Here is a 19313-nt window from a genome sequence, read left to right on the forward strand (position 1 = left end):
TAACCTCTATAAATGTACACAAGAATTATTTTTACCTTATTTGTACAATATAATTTATCCGACAAAGGGATACAATTGAACTTCCTCGCACCATGTAGCTTGACCCCTGTTTGGTTCATTTCCGTAAGCCTTTCCTGGTTACTGCTATCATCATGGACACCACAGTAACTTTCACAACTTAAGACAGCAATGGATACCAAAATTTCTTCACATGTTGATTTATATAACAAGTCTAGTAATTTACACATCGGAAATCCCAATTAAATACAAAGTATGCTAAATAACCAGTAGTATATGTCCTCATTCATTGTTGAATCTACCAGACAACATAAATTGCCATAGGCCACCCACAAGTGACAAAATTAGATTCCTCTATTTGATATTGGAGAAGCCCACTTTCAGTTTTCCAACAAGATCCCTGTGCTTTCACATGCAAGGATCTTGGCGTTACTCTTTAAGGTCCAAATAGCATGAGCGGCCCCACACAGCAAAATTCGGTATTCAAGGCTCCAATTGTTTATGAACAGGAGAATCATGTGAAGATGAATATCATGTTTCTTTTGCTCAATCTATTGGGATATGCAGGATTGTTAAGGCTCCCTCCTCTTCCTGTTCACAGCCAAATATATGCAACTCCATCACGTTGGAAAGCCATGACCCCTCCTCACATGTCTTGTCATCGCATTTCTGAATCATGATTATGGCAGCCAGAATTTCTGGGGCTATGTTCATGCTGGAAAGGGTCATCACTACAATGGACAGAACTAAATCTTGGGGAAAAATTCCAACCACTAACATGTTCCAGCTCCTGATCAACTGCTCTCATGCGGATATCCTCTTTCAGCTTCATGAAGTACATTGATGACCAGTAATCCTTTGCTAAATTCTTCGTATGTCCACAAGAAGAACCATTCAACAAGAGTACAAGAAATGATGAGAGACACAGGGAAGGACGGATAGAAAGAGGACAATCAAAGTAATGCAAAGTACCATTGTGATCAAACAAGTAATGGTTTAGAAGGTAAAAAGACCAACCAGTTTCATCAGCTGCATCAATTCACCTAAAGCATTTTTGAAGAGATCAGTGTGGGAGAGATCATTAGTACTCAAAATTTCTTGCCGGATTCGGTGAGAAATGTTCACCTCCATTGGTGCTCCTACAGGTGTTTAATGAGCAAATGCAGGTCAGAGAACCATCAAAATTTAAGCACGAGCATAATTTCCAGAGAGAGGATAAAGTAGAAAAATCAAAGTGTATAATCCATCAAATTACCAAGAAAACTTGGTTTAAAAAATCACTGAAGAGAAGATTTAATAAGACCATCAAAATTTGCTTCATATAAGAATCGACCTTACCTGCAGCTATATACTTCTCTATTATGTGGCGTGCCATGTAAATTCGCCTAACTGAATCTTGAATAGGAATTTTGTCAAAATGTTGTACTTCATCATAGAAGTGCACACTCTCTCCAGCCAAACAACTGTGAAAAAAGTTAAAAAAGAAAAGGGTCATCCAGTACTTTGTGGAGAAGTCAATTTCAGCAGTCACAGGGTTGATTAGATGGTCTGATTTCGTCTGTGATTTCCTTTTATTTGTTTCCAAGACTGTCGCATACATTTTACTTCTTTTAACATTCAATTATGTTAAAATCAAGGAGAAATAACAGGACCATCGTCTCTCTTCAATATGGTAAGCTGACCCATGCACACAGCACAAAGATATGATGATATTGTCGCAAAAGAAGAGAGAATAAAACCTGTCTGCGAATTCCATGAAGGACTGACGGAACCTTCGGTTCAGCAGGAGCTCATCCAATGGTTCATTGGGATGTAAAATGCTTGTCGATTCCCTCTGTAACAGAATCCCGCTATCAGGTATGCCTAATGCCTGACTCATTGTCTTGTACTCCTTATGATCCTTCTTCCTCAAGCTCATAAGTGAGACAAGTGGTTGAGAAATTGAGAAAGAGAAGAATGCCAGCACAAGGGCACTTGTCTGTTGAAATAACAAGAGAAAAATTGCAGGCAATCAACAAATATATTCTGATACCCACATATCAACAAAGTAGCACAAGATCAGGAAATTGTACCATAACCAATAACAAAAATCTAGAGGCAATTTCTATCCATGATATATCCTCGCGAACCTCATTCATAACATAAGCAGCCACCCATATTCCTTGATACAGAGCAACAGTAAGTGGTATCAGCACGAAAAATTCTTGGGAAATGTCTAAGAAGAAATATCATTTTAGACTTCTATTATGCTTTGAAATACAAGTGACTAACAGTGAATGTGGAAACACGACATAGATGAAAGCCATAAAATATGTATTTGAATAAAGCATGCTTTAACAAACCAATGAATATTTAAGCTAAAAGCGAATTATGATATTATAGAGCTTCATATGGCTTCATATATTTAAAAAGAAAAACCACAACTTTACAGTGTTAAAACTGAATATTATTCTTTATCCTTTATAAGATAGCGAGGAAGGAGGCGAAGTCGGCGGTTTCGACGGCAAAAACGGCAGCTTTTGAACGCCTCTATGCTGAACTAGAAGAGAAAGGCGGGGATAGGAAATTGTTCAGGCTAGCCAGGGTGCGGGAGAGAAGGGCGCGCGATGTGGATCAAGTGAAGTGCATTAAAGATGAGCATGGAAAAGTATTGGTAGAGGAGACTCTCATTAAACAGAGATGGCAGTCATATTTTCACAAACTCTTGAATGAAGAAGGGGAGAGAGGCATCGTGTTGGGAAATTTGGAGCATACAGGGAGGCGTCACGATTTTGGGTATTGTAGGAGTATTAAGGTCGAGGAGGTTAAGGGTGCTGTCCGTAGGATGCGCAGGGGAAGAGCGACCGGACCTGACGAGATCCCTGGGGAATTTTGGAAGAGCGCGAGCTCGGCAGGTTTGGAGTGGCTGACTAGGTTGTTTAATGTCATCTTTAAGACGGCAACGATGCCCGAAGAATGGAGGTCGAGCGTAATGATCCCTCTATACAAAAACAAGGGGGATGTCCAGAGTTGCGAAAACTATAGAGGTATCAAGCTACTAAGCCATACTATGAAAGTGTGGGAAAGAGTGGTGGAGATGAGGGTGAGGAGAGGCGTGTCTATTTCAGAGAATCAGTTCGGATTTATGCCGGGACACTCAACTACAGAAGCCATTCATCTTGTGAGGAGACTGGTGGAGCAGTATAGGGAGAGGAAGAGGGACTTGCATATGGTATTCATCGACCTAGAAAAGGCTTACGATAAAGTTCCAAGAGAAATCCTATGGAGATGTTTGGAGGCTAAAGGTGTACCTGTAGCATACATTAGGGTGATCAAGGACATGTATGAGGAAGCCAAAACTAGAGTAAGGACAGTAAGAGGGGACTCAGAGCACTTTCCAGTTGTGATGGGGTTGCATCAAGGATCAGCTCTTAGTCCGTTTTTATTTGCCTTGGTGATGGATAGATTGACGCGACAAATTCAAGGTGAGGTGCCATGGTGTATGCTTTTCGCGGACGACATAGTCCTGATCGATGAGACTTGTAGCGGAGTTAACGCTAAGCTGGAGGATTGGAGACATACCTTGGAGTCTAAAGGATTTAAGCTGAGTAGGACCAAGACAGAGTACTTAGAGTGTAAGTTCAGTGAGACACCCCAGGAGGTTGGCGTGGAAGTTAGGCTTGGTGCTCAGGCCATCCAAAAGAAAAGTAGTTTCAAGTACCTTGGGTCTATCATGCAAGGCAGCGGGGAGATTGACGATGATGTCACACATCGTATTGGGGTAGGGTGGATGAAATGGAGGCTAGCTTCAGGAGTGCTATGTGACAAGAAGGTGCCACCACAACTGAAGGGCAAGTTCTACAGAGTGGTGGTTAGACCGGCTATGTTGTATGGGGCGGAGTGTTGGCCAGTTAAGATCTCTCACGTTCAAAAGATGAAAGTTGCCGAGATGAGAATGTTGAGATGGATGTGTGGGCACACTAGGAGCGACAGGATTAGAAATGAGGTTATTCGGGATAAGGTGGGAGTGGCCTCGGTGGAAGACAAGATGCGGGAAATGCGACTGAGATGGTTTGGGCATGTGAAGAGGAGAGACATAGATGCCCCAGTGCGGAGGTGTGAGAGGTTAGCCATGGATGGTTTCAGAAGAGGTAGGGGTAGGCCAAAGAAATATTGGGGAGAGGTGATTAGACAGGACATGACGCAGTTACAGCTTACCGAGGACATGACCTTAGATAGGAAGGTGTGGAGGACCCACATTAGGGTAGAAGGCTAGTATATAAGTCTCGTACGAATACGAACCGTGAAAGCGTGGCCTAACGATCCTTTAGACCTTCGGAATTCGAAGCTAGAGGTGTCAGAAAAGTTACCACAGGGATAACTGGTTATCTTTCCTTATTAGTAGGCGCATTAGCGCATTATAATTTCTTGTGCTTTGATTTATGTTATTATTTGCTACTTTCTGTACTTTGATTACTCTATTTTATCTGTGCCGCTTTCGTGATTTGCATTTTCATATCGCTTTGAATTCCTTGATTATCCTGTTTTACTGTGTCGCTTGCATTATTTCATTGCATTATCGTTTTAAATCTTTTAACCTTATCTGACCCCCTTTTTATGCTTCTATTGAGCCGAGGGTCTCTCGGAAACAGCCATCCTACCTTGGTAGGAGTAAGGTCTGCGTACATTATACCCTCCCCAGACCCCAAGATGTGGGATTTCACTGGGCTGTTGTTGTTGTTATCCTTTCTTACTTAGAGCCAGGTGGTTGTATCTATAATGATGAAAGCGGATACATGAGGCCAATCAGAGTCCATTCACCCCATGAAATTTAGTAACTGTGCGCCGTCACATGGTTAAAGGGCTGAGAGGACCAACACAACCGGACATCTCTGTTCCCCTGTAATACTGGGATATAAGTAGCTACAGATAGTACCATGCTCTAAGAGGTTGGAAGTTTGAAACATATTATCTCCAGCCTTTATACAAGTACTTCAATCCATGCTCCAGAAGTTGTGCTATACTGCTATCTGGGGCACCTTTTGGGTGTTCAGTGTGAAGCCGAACCTTAATTTTTTTTAGATATGATCAGGCGTGCATAAGGGTAAAACGCTGAGTAGTCCTTTGCAGCCAAGTTGACATCATTCAGAGTGTCGTTGTCTTTCTTTGCATCTTCTTATGGGCCTTTCTATCAAGTGTGAAAAAACCATTTTCCATACTACTGTTAACAAAGAGGGAACTCTGCAGCAACTAAGTGGAAGGTTTCTGATGATTGCATTTTCAACTACACAAAAATAGGTTTAGGAAGTTATTCGCTGAATGTTGAAAGCAATATCTAAGCATCCTAGTGATGGATGCTTTACGCTAGATTTGCAGTTCGAAAAAGCAAGTGCAAGATTGCTATTCCCTCCATCCCACTTTATGTGGCAAAGTTTGAATAGGCAGGGAGTTTAAGAAAGAAAAAAGGAAGACTTTTCAAACTTGTCGTCTTAAACATGCCACATTTGTGTGGCTATAAAATCTTCTCATCAAAAGTAAATGAAAGAATTAAGTTAAATTGTTTCCAAAGTTAGAAAGCTGCCATTCCATTTGGAACAGACTAAAAAGAAAATGTCGCCACATAAACTGGAACAAATGGAATATAATTTAGGAATTTTTACGCTACACAGCAGCCCAAAGTGATTCATTCAAAAATACAACCCTAATATTTTTATTTTTTTTTTACAAAATTTAGCAGTATAATCACGGTAAAATCTGTGACGGTGTGTACGCAAATACACAGATTTTTTATTTTTTATTTTTTTGATAACTGTGGTGTCTGGGCTAGCTTACGCGCACCTTGACTAATTCCATGGAAACCTGCAACCTCCCACCAACAACAGATAGCAGGTAACTCTGTCCACCAAGGATAGAACAGATGGGAAGAATAGAACAGATGGGAAGAAATCACCTAGTATTTTTTCTTTGCTGGGATTTGAACCTGAGACCTCATGGCGCTCAACCCAATTCATTGACCACTACGCCACACCCTTGGGTGCTCAGATTTGCAATTATTATATTACTTGTTATACACTTGGGCCAGCTTAATGGTTACAGCTAGGCGTGCGTACATATTTAGCAGCCTGGATGACTATCATAAATGTCAGAGCTTCTAGCAGGTAATCCTGCTAATGACACTCGATCATAAGCAGGATTTTCTTTGCGGTGATTGAAAAGAGGCTTAATAAATACTTTGCCCCCCAAACTTGTAACAGAATCCCTTTCACACATTCCACACTTATCACCAATTTCACACACCAAGCCTTTCCTCAACTGTGTCTAATCCCGTGAAGTTGGGGTGTGTCAAAAGCATCTGGCCAAATAGAACGAAGAGTATGTACATGCTTGTGAGAAAGACCTAAGGTCAAAGAAGAAAAAACTTTCTCTATACATCTGCAGTTCCCCATCCCAATTTGGTTGTCAGTTTAGCTTATGGTTAATTTGACCAACTTTCATTGATAATCGGATATAGATTTTTCATTTTAAAAAATTAAAATCTAGATATTGCAAAATTACAATAAATGTATGACTTGTAGTTTTCATCACATTATAATGATGAAAAATATATCAAAAGAACTTAGTCAAAGATCACACTATTTTGATTCTCAGGAAGCTAAATGTGACAGTATAAGTAGTATTAGTTTTCTCTTGGAGGAAACAAAGTCTAGCACTAGCTAATAAGCAAATAAATAATCTGCTTTCTCAGAACCAAGCCCAAAGTCATGTTTCCAAATCTATAACACATACTTCATGTGAATTTACTTGAATGAGATATTTGCATCGATAACTTTGATTTGAGTTCACATCTGCATATGTGGTGGGTTTTAACCAAGTGGTTCTTAACCTCACCTTTGAATTGAATGGGGTATAAAACATCTCATAATTTATAGACAGATTCTACACTCGAAGTTTTTATGGTATGTGATTATCTGAACCGTGTATATCAGGCTGCAACTAATAACAATATTTTAGATAGGATTTTAACTGTAATCAATTGGATATGCATGTTTGTTCTTATCCAACTTGAGGGGAGTGCATGAGAAGTATTCATAAATTGGTGTCACAGTCATCACTGTCAAATTTACCTATCAGATCTGAAAGTCAGCCACTATAACTTACTGAATTACACCGAAACTAGTTACTTTCCTGCATTGGTTTTTCCTTGACAGAAATAACAAATATTTCACATAGCATTATGATGGTGTGCTTCCAATACGTGTAAGAATATCTTTAGATGCTTGGACCATATTGAGAAAGTGGTTTTTCAAGACTAACTAAGTCTTTTTTATTTCATTCCTCAATATGGCATTCACCTACTTGAGCATATGCAGAAGACAAAGAAGAATGGCAGGAGAGAAGCCGAACAAAGAAAATGGATAGAAACAAACCAATGGAAGCTGCAGAGACAAGACTTCCTCTCCAAAGGTCTTTGAGTTCATGAAATCTGAATTCCACATGATGCACAGCCCAAGTAAAAGTAATCAAAGCTACAACATATACTGCATGAAGGCCCATAACAAGGGTGATCCACAGAGTCCCCATGTGGCACCGGAAATTTAGAGGCTTTCTTATATGAATAACTACATCAGACAAACTCTGTATTAATATCAAAAAGGCTTTCTTACATAGACAACTGTAGCAAATGAAGCTTATAATATCAATCGCAGGGATGTTACTGCAAATGAAAGTAAACATGGATAATTCACGTGCCAAAGAGAAAATATGTAAAGAGAAGAAAACACTAATCAAATAACTATTGAAAATCAAAACTGTTTTGCAATTTTCCAGCAATTTTAAATGCCGTTTATCAACATCAGTTTTGAATCAGCTGAAATCATAAGTTCTCACTGGTTAATAAAATTCAAAATATTTGTTCATACACTTGCGCAAAGTTTTGGGACGACACAACTGAAAGATAGACTAACCAAATGTAAAACACAAAATTAAAATGCATAAAGTAGTACAACTGCAAAAGTGTAGGCAAAAGACAAGACATACTTCCATGTGATTTCATTATCTTCTAAAAAATATATTAGTATTTCAAGGAAAGAAACTTAAGGGTATTCCTTAATAAAGTTCAACTTGAAAACTCTTACAGGTAGCAGCAGCTATCCACGGCAAGAGAATCAGCGGAAGAAAAATATAGGATCTAATTGGTGGCAGACGTCTCCTGAAGCATCGTACAAAACAAAGAAAAATAAGACAATATCGAAAAAGAGTGTTTCCACGTAACAAGCATCAATAATAGCGCTAAGACACAGTCTTTTAATGCTTTCTTCAATTTTTCAAAAGATAAAAAAGTAAACGAAAGAGAAATACGAGGAGGCAAAGGAAGAAAAGTACAGAAAAGACACAGTAGATGAGTTTTTTTCTTTTCTATTTCAGTTACCACATCTTTAGGAGGGCCCTGCCAACAGGCAGTTATAATATTACATTATCTCAGGGTTGGTGTACTATTTTTGAGCAACAATTAATTTCTGCAGGTAATCCTCTTTCCATCACTGTGAAGCAGGAATTACGTTCATGATAGTCCATTATTCTATTTTCGTCAGGCGACCTGCAGGTATTTTCTATTTGTTTATTTTCTTTCAGGGAAAAGGGGGTTAGATTGAGAAGGCTGCGCCGTTTAACAGTTTCCTGATTGACAGTTGATGAGGCCAATTGTTACATAATCATCTCATTAATTACAAAGAATAACAGTTGCCAATGATTTCTTAGAGAAGTCAAACTTACTTCACAAATATAATATAATCATCTCATTAATTACAAAGAACAGGAGTTGCCAATGATTTCTTAAAGAAGTCAAACTTACTTCACAAATATATAATATAGTCGGAATATCTGTGTAATACGGCAGCTCAACAGCAAACCAAATCCGAGTGGACCTTCAATCCAGACTGGAAGCAAGGAGGATCAGATTGCAGAATAACCAATCAAGTAAGCACCAGATTAAGGCAAACACAAGAAATTTGAAAACCAAATCATATTCGGTCATGGCTTGAAGAGTAAATTACCTGCCCAAAGATAGCAAGACCTCCACCAATGTCTGTTTCTAAACTTTAGAAAATTGAGGGCCATCTGCAAACGCCATATGAATATCAAAGGCGGATCCAGGATTAAACTTGATGGATTCAATCTTTATGGTTTCATCACTGAACCCATTGCATATTTTTAAATTATGGATTCAAAATGTATATCTATTGAGATTTTGGTGATTTCTTACATATATGTCTAAGCTTCGTATTAAAATTGTTGGATTCGGTTGAACCCATTGCTTGTTAACTACATCCCGTGGTAATGAATAACACGGAAATTTAAAAATATAGTCCCATTAGCGTTTTGGAATACTAATCAGAGTCTGAAGCATAACAGCATATAAGGGAATGAGAAGTAGATACCACAATGGACAACACCAGATTTAAGCTTGCAATAACTTGAACTGCCACAAGCCAAAAGCTACTGCCTTTGGGCCTAGGAATCCTGTGAATCATGTAAGGTAATGCCGCTCGCATGAGAAATCTGCAGAGGAAACTCAAGTGGTTAATGCCAACATCTTAGGTAACTTAAATGGAAATAAAAGCTAAAGCATTGAATGGATATACAAAATAATGAAACTTTAAACAATAATTAGGAAAATTCATCATAAAAAGCTCAACAGAAGAAAAATCTAAGTGGCTTTACTTCATGAATAGTTAAAAGACAAGGCGACAAGCAATCAGTGCGCATCTCACTATTGTCGCACACATGTTTTAATAATAGAACACAATCACACACCTTGACATGCAAAAAAGCACTAAATTATAAGGTGGGGAAATTAAAGGAATTAACTGTAAGCCAGGTAAGACACTCCAAATCTACCAACCTCCTCTTCTCTTACCTTTTACAGCTAACAAAAAAAAAAAAGATGGAGCAGATTCCTATCCCTTTTCTCACGCCCTCCCTTACATCCTAGTCTCTATTGCCTTGGAAATTCGGAAAGTCTCTGAACCTTCCGAATCGCCCTCCCTTACATCCTAGTCTCTATTGCCTTGGATATTCGGAAAGTCTCTGAACCTCTGCTACCCCACAATAAAGTAAAGAAGGAGACAAGACAAGAAAATTTAGGCAGCACCATCCTTACAAATGGGAGAAAGTTAAAATAAAAATGTTAGGGATGTCAATGGGGAGGGAGAGAGGATGGTTTCGCCAGCCACAGCTAACCTCGCCCCGTTCCATAATGATCTATTCTACTTTTTGGCCATATTAAATTTTCTTCTCTCATAGTTTTGTTTACAATTTTCCGTTACAAAATCCTTTACTATGTAAAATAAATATTGGCATATCACCATTCAATAATATCATTTTTACATTATACATTTCATTTATCATTTAAGTGGGAAGAGCAAATCTCAATCTACTAGGAAACAGATACTAGTATTACATCCACTATTATGTATGAACAAAAGGAATTGATGACGTTAAGAGGACTCAAATCAGGAAAACGAAAGCCAAAAACCGTAAGTCGATAAATTGTCATGACCCGAGAAATGCCCATAAAAGAAATGCAGCCAGTCGAGTTCGAAGCTAGGAAGAAGGCGAGGGAAATATCTAACAGTCAAATCAATGGCCACGATTAGAATTCAATTAACGAGCTTCGAGGGCTCAAATGCTGCCAACTGGACGAGTTTTCTTATAAAGCATAACAAACTCGCTAGGCAGAGCATGATTGCACATCGGTATTTTCCGAACCTCTTCTTCGATCTTCTTCCCCTTCTTTCTCTCCTAATCTTCTTTCTCCTTTCTTCTTCTACAGGTTCTAGCTCGATAATGGAGTTCCGTTAAGCTACTTTCCATTTCCAGCATTTCATATCAGCAATTCAATTCCTTGTAATCGCATTTGTTTCGTTTCAGTATAAATCGAAAATTGTCCCAAAAAAATTACTGCGCTCTCTATTTCTTCCATTTTACTATCTAGATCATTACATAAACTTTAAGCCTTTTCTTGCGGGTACCTGCTAAGACTTCCCTGCCTCGCCCCATTGACATACTAAAAGTGGGAAGAAGACAGGTATAAAGCAAGCTCTAATGGTGTACTATCTTCCAACCCCCATTTCATTAGCCTAGTCAGAAACAAATAAATGTTGTGACCACACAACACTCTAAATTGTCCACTTCTTTCATCCCCTTTATCAAAAGGAGGGCAATCTTGCTTCTTATTCCTTAGTTTCATCTTTTATCACCCATATTCGACTGTTTCCAACAAAATCCAATTTTCCTTGAATTCAACAGAATTTTCACAACATCAAAGTGTTTTTTTTTTTTTTTTTTTTTTAAAAAAGTGCCTTTCAGTTTGTCCAAACTTACATACCTATTAGTCAGATACATCAAGTAAACAACAAACCACAAGTATTAAACTTCACAATTTCCACAACTACATAAATTAGACAACTAATTAAAGCTGTTGAATGAAAAAAGAAAATATTTTTGGTGAAAACTTACAAGATGATGGACACTAGGGCAATTGAAAGCGCTACATAGTCACTTGGGCAACCTCCTTTGCTAGCACAAGTTGCCATATTTACTCTTCACTATTGTTTGGTTGTTGTCTTTGCAGTGTTTGTAGAAATGTCTAGTAGAAGAAAGAGTTCGACATGTGTTTGCTTACACTTAACTATTGTGTTTTTAACTTTCGTCAACAAAGGTATTCTTGGTAATCACACATTCTAATTTTTAAGACATTGGAAGTGTTGATTGGCTCGTTATGATAAGGGATTTAATTACAATTCAATTGTTACCGGAATATTACTCCCTCATCCGTTTTTACTTGTACTCTGTATTAAGAATATATGTTCATATTTACTTGTCCAGTAAAAAATCAAGAGATAAGTTATCATTCATACCTGTTTTGCCCTTATTGTTAATTATTGGGTTGGAAACTTTAATAAATTGTTAGTGATTGCACAACTTTGAAATTTGTTTGATTGATTTCAATTATTAGATGATTTAGTAATAATTAGAGGCGATATAGAGCCTATTTGGATTGTCTTATATCCTGTTTGGTCAGGCTTATTTTTCTTCCAAAATACTTTTTTTTTTAAAAGTGTGGTGTTTGATTAAGTTTTTGGGAGAAAATAAGTATTTTTGGGGAGTAACATAAGCAATTTTTCGAAAGCTAAAAAAAATGGCTTTTCTTCATAAGCACTTTTGAAAAAAATACATTTAGAAACACTTTTTTAAAGCTTGGCCAAACACTAATTGCTGCTCAAAAATGCTTTTAAAATTAATTGGTCAAACACGAACTGCTTTTGACAAAAAATGCTTTTTTAAAAAGCACTTTTTTTAAAAAAAAAATCCAAATAAACTGATTTTAGAAGCTTGGCCAAACATGCTATATTTTAGGTTCTTTTAAGCCAAAATAGCTTTTAAGCACTATTGTAGTATTTTGGGTAAAATAAAAAAGTGCCTTAAACCAAAATGACAAAAATAAGCCAAAAGTCATAAGCCCATCCAAACGGGCTCATAGTAAAATTGTCATTAGTATGGCTCACGTGCACGTGAAGAAGGTGAATTAAATCCTGTCCGAAAATCAAGCCAAAAAGGGGAGATTTGTTAGGGTTTTTGCCTTGATTGTCTTAGGCCAATTCGCAGAATTGCCCTTTTTTTGGGGTGGTATTTAAATTTTGCCCCTCATATTTGTGGTCTTTAAATTTTGCCCTTCGGCTAAAACCCATAGGTTCCGAGTTCGAACTCCCGCTCAGTCAAAATTTTTTAAAAAAATTACAAAGCAGAGTTTAAATTTCACTATGCCCCTTCCGGCACACTTTTAGTCATGTTTAACTAAAAGTCTGCCGGAGGGGGCAGACTTTGCCTTGAAGCATATATATGTATTTTTTTTTTAACTTTTCAAGGTAAACTTTTAGTAATGCCTTAACTAAAAGCGTGCTTCATAAAACATAACTAAAAGTATGCCCCATAAGGCGTAAGTTTTCCTTAAGGCATAACTAAAAGTTTGCCTTATAAAGCAAAGTTTAAATTTTGCTATGCCCCCTCCGGCAGACTTTTAGTTGTGTTTAACTAGAAGTCTGCCGGGGGGGACAAACTTTTAGTTGTGTTTAACTAAAAGTTTGCCCCCTCTGGCAGACTTTGCCTTGAAGCATATATATGTGTGTATATATATATATATATATATATATATATTTTTTTTACTTTTCAAGATAAACTTTTAGTTATGCCTTAACTAAAAAGTGTGCCCCAAAGACATAACTAAAAGTATGCCCATAAGGCGGAACTTTTCCTTAAGGCATAACTTAAACTTTGTCTTATAAGGCAAAGTCTATGCCTTAAGAAAAGTTCTTGCCTTATGGGGCGTAATTTTGTTATGCCTTAACTAAAATTCTGCCCCATAAGGCATAACTAAACTATGTCTTAGGAAACATTCTGCCTTATGGGGTAGACTTTTAGTTATGCCGGATCCGGCATAACTTTAGCTTTTCCTTAAAGATTGTATGCTGGATCCGGCATACACTCCCCCAGTCCTGCCTTGCGAAATTATTTTTTTATTTTATGCCTGAGCGGGGGTTCGAACCTAGAACTTTATGTATTCGTCCACCTTTCCAAGCAAAGGGAAAAACTTAAAGAATACAAATATGAGGGGCAAAATTTAAAGACCACAAATTTGAAGGGCAAAATTTAAAGACCACCCCAAAAGAAGGGCAATCCGCGCAAAAAAATGATTGTCTTACCATATTTGAGTTTTATTTTTCTCTTGGAGGAAAGTCAAAGTATTACCATAATTGCTTTTACTTTCCTGAAAGGACAATATAATTGTCTTACATATTTGGTTATTTCTTGTCTTGGGGAAAAGTTTTAGACATCTATAAATTGAAGACATCATTCCACAACTAGAAACATAGAAAGGTATCCACAATGTAGCCCTTTAGAGAGTTTTTGTTACACCTCGGAAAAATCCTCCATTGTTGCCCAAGTGAATGGACCCGCGAGGGGTACGAGTATCCGATATTTTCATGAGTAAGAAATAACATTTGACGACCCTAAGTGAGATTCCGAAGGTAATTGCAATAAGAGATAGGTTATGCCCCATAATGAATAATTATAGATTCTGAAAATGTGGAAAGTTGTAAATCTGCATTTTGACCAGTTGCACGTAAAATGAAATACGGACCGTAAAGTGGTATACGGTCTGTAAACTGCCACATCGTATTCTAGTTTCCAAAACTTCAACTTTCTGCCAAATGATCAAATGGCTAAAAACGACCTGGAATACGAACCGTAAAGTGGTTTACGGCCCGTAAACTGAGACCGTAAATCACTATGTCTTCAGCCTGCCTTTCTGGATTTTAATATGCTTAAATACGGTCACAAAATACGGTCCGTAAATTGGAATACGTAAACCCAGTTTACGACCACTGTACTGTTTATTCCGGATCAGATTTAAGTCATTAAATAAGGGATCCAAGTTTATTAACTCATTTCCACATTTCATCCCTTCTCTCTAAAAACATCTCTCTACATTTATTTCCACAAGTTTTCAAGGGTTTTTAGTGACCAACAGCATAAACCAAGTGAATCAAGTGTAAGAAAACCTATTAAAATCATTTAAGTCAAGAAAACTCATCAAAGGGAAAACTAGGGTTTTTGCTCAAGTGGAGTATTTTGACCAAGGCTCGTTCCTACAACATCTAAGGTAAGATTTATGGTATTTATATGTTGTTTAAGGTATTTGAGAGTTAAAATGCTTGGACATTAGATGAGTATAGGAAAATGGGTCATGAATGATGAATAGTGACGTTTTGAGAAATAGTTTGAATTGAATTGCGATTCTTGTGGTTAATGTAAACGATTAATGGCCATTGTTATGGTATTGTGAATGTATTGTTGACTTTTGGGAGTTAAATTACGATATGGAGGAATGTTGCATAAATAAAGGAGATGTTGTCCGATTTTCTCTAGCTTTAGCCATGTGTGCTAGTTGTCGATTCTAATGATAACATGATTTTAATGAAGGTAGACACATAAGCTTCAGAGGAGAACAAGCAAGTATAGAATAATTGATCGGAAAGGTATGTAAGGTTAACCCTTCTTTCATAAGGCATGGTTCTTTGGCCAAACGTCTAAATCTTCTATAAGACTATGATTTCTTCAAATGACTTGATCTTCCGAGCTAGTAAGCTCACGATCCTCAATACACTATGATTGTACTAGATCACTCGTATGACGAGTACGCCTAGAAAGATAGACGTGACAAATGACGATAATAGTGATAATGATAGTAATGATGACGAGAATAATATGATGCTAAAGGTGCCTACGGGCTATTGTATGTACATGTGCCTATGAAGGGCTATAATAAGACCCCGAGCTTATGATGCCGGGTAGAATATATGTATATGAATATGTATAGAGTATGTATATGAATATGAAATGCGCGCGCACTTCTGCAGAAGGTATGGATCACCCTGATGCCTTGGTAGGGCCAGGTATGTATGACCTTAAGCCTTGGTTGGCCAAGTATGTATGAAACACCGAACCCTCGTGGTTGGGCATGCTATATTTGTATATATATATATATATATGCTATGTATATGACATCTATATGAGTACGAATATGTTATGTATATGAGATGTAAACGATATGAATGTGAGTAAGGATATGTAAATGGTTACGGGTACAGGTATGGAGCTATGTACACAAATACGCATTAGAAATGAAAAGTTCCTATGTAAGGTAAGTAAGTGCCTGTGACGATGAGATTACTGTTTCCCATCTTGTGCTAATTCTCATGATTGTTCATTTTGCTCCTATATCGATATTGATCATGCTTTACATACTCAGTACATTCTCCGTACTGACGTCCTTTTGTTTGTGGACACTGCGTCATGCCCGCAGGTGCACAGGGAGACAGACTTGATCCTTAGCTGCTTTCTCAGAGATTACATAGTAGAGCTCCATCTCATTCGGAGCCGTAGCTTTTGGGTACTTATTCCTTTGTGTACATGATTATGGGCATAGCGGGGTCCTGTCCCGCTCATGTGATATGTTATACTCTTCTTAGAGGCTAGTAGACATGTGTATGTGGTTGGATGTGTTTGGCCTTGTCGGCCTATATTTTGTATATTATTTTGTTGGCCTCGTCGGCCCATGTACATTGATGTGGCATAGATGCCTATGATGATATAAGAAATGTTATCGTCTAATGGGACTAGTATGATGGATGACTAGAATGCATGATTTGATTTATGACTCACCTAGATGTTATGTGAAAGTATGTCAAGGGGGTGCCCTGGTGGGACAGCACCGGGTGCTCGTCGCGGCCCCCTAGTCGGGTCGTGACAGTTTTGTTTAAGGGGAGATTTATTCTCTCAATAAATATTAGAATATTTTTTTACATTAGTATTATTATGTGTACGTCAATTGACCAAACTCATATCATATAATAAGGTCTTTTTTTTATATATAATTTTCTTTATCGTTTGATTTATCGTCGTTGAGGTTCGCAATTATAAGCTTCTGCATGATGCTCTACTATTTCGATCCTCGAGTTGTTATATAAGCAGTAATAGGTTTTAGATTTAGTATGTACTCCCTTTTAACAAAATTTACCCAAGGCCAAAGTACCCACGTCCAAGACAAACGTTTTAATACTTACTATTTAAATTTAACACACACACATATTCGATTCAGTTCGGGTCATTTTGGTATTTTTTATAAAATGAAAAGCCTAAACTAATTATTGGCATGGTATAGTTTCGTATCAAAACCTACGATTTTAGTTTAAAAAAAACAAAAAACAAAAAAAAAACCCAAAAATCGATTCGATTCGATCATTTTTCTTTTGCATATTTTTGACACCCCTAGCTCCTGTGGTAAGGGATTTAATTAACATTGTAAATTGCTACCATGTTAAGATGACACAGAGAACTACGATAATTTTTTTTTTTCCGTTCAACTTGTTGAAAAGTACGAGTTCATTTATTTTATGGTAAAGTAAAACGCACATAAAAGGAGAATTCTGTGGCATGTTAAAGAATTTGTTTATTTATCCTAAGCCACCAACTTTGACCTTTACACGTAATGAAATCGTAAATCACGACTATCGTTATGCATTTGTTTCAACATTCTATCTTGCCAAGTATATTATATGAAGTTTAAGTTTACATTATCAAATTAATTGACCTATAATAACATGTAGTATTTTTTACAACAAGTACGACATAATAACACGTAAAATAAAAATAATTCTATTGATCAGTATATCTAATTTAATTATCACCAATGACATAAAAATTATGCACTGCTAATATATAATTTAAATTCATTATATTTTGATGGGAATCAAGCTTGCGGGAGTTGACTGGAGGACATTCTTGGCATTTCAAATAAAGTTGTGCACAGTCAAACCTCTCTATAACAACATTCACATATAACAACACCTTTACATACCAGTCAAGTTTTTTCGGAGTCGATTTTTTATGTTATATTTTACTTCTATATAATAACATTTTACCTATAATAGCAACAATCAACTTATAACAGTACGTTCTTTGTAAAATTACCTTTCCCCCTCCTCCCATATAACAATATCTTTATTTTCTGGTAACATAATAATTAACCATCTTTATAAAAATAGAATATGTATGATTACCAATAATAAGTGTAGACCTTTTGACCAAATATTTGATCCTTTAGTACACGATTTATGACAAAGAATATTATATGAATATATAATTTTCACCATTAAATGTTTTCCTTCGCTATATAAAGTGTGATTAAGCTTAGAATTCGACAATAAAACATGAAAAATTAGATTTTATGTATTTTTTTTGTTTATAACAGCGAAATATTATCTAAATGTCAATGCTTTTATAGGTGTATAACAACCAATTTTTTTTTTTTTTTTTTTGGATCTAGCGATACTATTACAGTGAGGTTTGACAGTATTACGAAGCCTCTAGCCGTGGTATGTACGTAGTACGTTGATGCAAAAACCAATTCTCGTGTTTTATTTTTTGCTGAAATAATTCATAAAAACAAAGACAACATTGACAACTGATTTCTTGAATAAATAACTATATGTAAAACCAACACAAAGTCTATACATATCAAGGACGACTATTGTCTACCCTAAGAAAATTAATAAAAACTCCGTTTTCTAAACTCAAATGCGCTTCACACTACCTTATTTATATTTCTTCTAGAACTATCATTTGTTTTCATATATAGTCTTGTGTACACATTTTGCGCGTGTACCTAAATCAGTTAGTGCACAATTTTTGAAAAACTATACATAGATTTTTAAAGGGTGAAAATCATTTACAATCAAATTTCTCCCTCAACCTTGAACAATAGTCATTCTCCTCCTTTTATTCTAATTGACTTGTTTACCCTCAAACGAAATCAACAATTGAATTTGTACGCGGTTTAAAGGATCTGTGACCAAGCTTAACAAACGTAAAATTAACGAGCAAACAATAAAGAATCAACGGAAAATAAATGAGATTGCCTGAGTATGGAACGGCGGGCCCGACGAGGAGAAGCTCCTTGTTCGGATTGTGCCTGATAGGTCCGACTAAGAGAAATTCCTTCCTCAGACTACTTAAACGAAGAGTAACTTATGATGAACGAACTTAGACAAAGATAAACTCAAACAAAGATAAACTTTTTTCTTAGAGAATAACAAATGGAATACAACTGAGATGAAGCTGATTCTGATTCCCTCTACTAGGGCTGATACATATGCTTTTATAGTGTTAGTATCCTACTCTAACTAGAAGACACAGGCTCCCACGTGGGTGAAACGGTTCCCACATTATCGAACACGTCCGTTGATGGCGTGATCTTCGGCGATGAATCGGTGGAAGATAACCTTCCACTGATTTGGGCTTATCTTCTCGAACCCATCTCGGGTATATATTTTCGGACTCACAAACTCGGACATATCTCGAAGGTTCGCTTGTCGGACTTATTTCTCTGACCATCATTGATAACACCCCGCTCCTTCACTGAACCGGAGAGAACTTTTCCCGAGTTCTCACCATACATAGATAGTCCCTCCATTTTTCGAAGTAAAGAAATGGAAATGGGAAATGGATTGAAAAGACCTCGTTCTCCCCAAAACAGTGCTTCACTACGATCGCATAACCGACTATCCTGAGTCCGAATATAATAAATGTTGCATCGTTACATGCTTTGGTAACGTGCATTTCACCAGAATCCTTTGGCCTTCTGTATTCTACCGTTATTACAAGTCTTTCCAACTTCAACCTCTTCATTATATAAA

General features: G+C 37.0%; 2 protein-coding genes across 3 annotated transcripts; one reads left to right on the top strand and one right to left on the bottom strand.

Annotated features, from left to right (window-relative positions):
* Positions 1–165: 165 nt before the first annotated feature.
* On the bottom strand, positions 166–11758 carry LOC132641205 (regulator of G-protein signaling 1). Of its 2 annotated transcripts, none has more exons than XM_060358102.1 (11): positions 11515–11758; positions 9435–9555; positions 9051–9114; positions 8849–8933; positions 8133–8206; positions 7425–7535; positions 2091–2179; positions 1758–1996; positions 1357–1481; positions 1036–1157; positions 166–886 (listed from the first exon to the last, which is right to left on the bottom strand). In XM_060358102.1, exons 1-11 carry the CDS (start codon positions 11589–11591, stop codon positions 677–679), a joined length of 1317 nt encoding a protein of 438 aa, XP_060214085.1. In that variant the 5' UTR covers positions 11592–11758; the 3' UTR covers positions 166–676. The 2 variants fall into 2 exon arrangements, with proteins under 2 accessions (XP_060214085.1, XP_060214084.1); XM_060358101.1 differs by having other exon boundaries at positions 7425–7616.
* Positions 3671–4373, top strand: LOC132641207 (uncharacterized). The gene has a single exon (XM_060358103.1). The coding sequence runs from the start codon at positions 3731–3733 to the stop codon at positions 4271–4273; it is 543 nt and encodes a 180-aa protein (XP_060214086.1). The 5' UTR covers positions 3671–3730; the 3' UTR covers positions 4274–4373.
* Positions 11759–19313: the final 7555 nt, after the last annotated feature.

The sequence above is a fragment of the Lycium barbarum genome, chromosome 5 (assembly GCF_019175385.1).
Source record: "Lycium barbarum isolate Lr01 chromosome 5, ASM1917538v2, whole genome shotgun sequence".
Lineage (NCBI taxonomy): Eukaryota > Viridiplantae > Streptophyta > Magnoliopsida > Solanales > Solanaceae > Lycium > Lycium barbarum.

Coding starts and splice junctions, on each gene's coding strand:
- LOC132641207 (XM_060358103.1), top strand. CDS start 3,731: ATGCAAGGCAGCGGGGAGATTGACGATGATGTCACACATCGTATTGGG.
- LOC132641205 (XM_060358101.1), bottom strand. CDS start 11,591: ATGGCAACTTGTGCTAGCAAAGGAGGTTGCCCAAGTGACTATGTAGCG. Junction 9,115..9,434: donor ATCTGGTGTTGTCCATTGTG/GTATCTACTTCT, acceptor TGGCGTTTGCAG/ATGGCCCTCAATTTTCTAAA. Junction 8,207..8,848: donor CTATATTATATATTTGTGAA/GTAAGTTTGACT, acceptor ACGATGCTTCAG/GAGACGTCTGCCACCAATTA.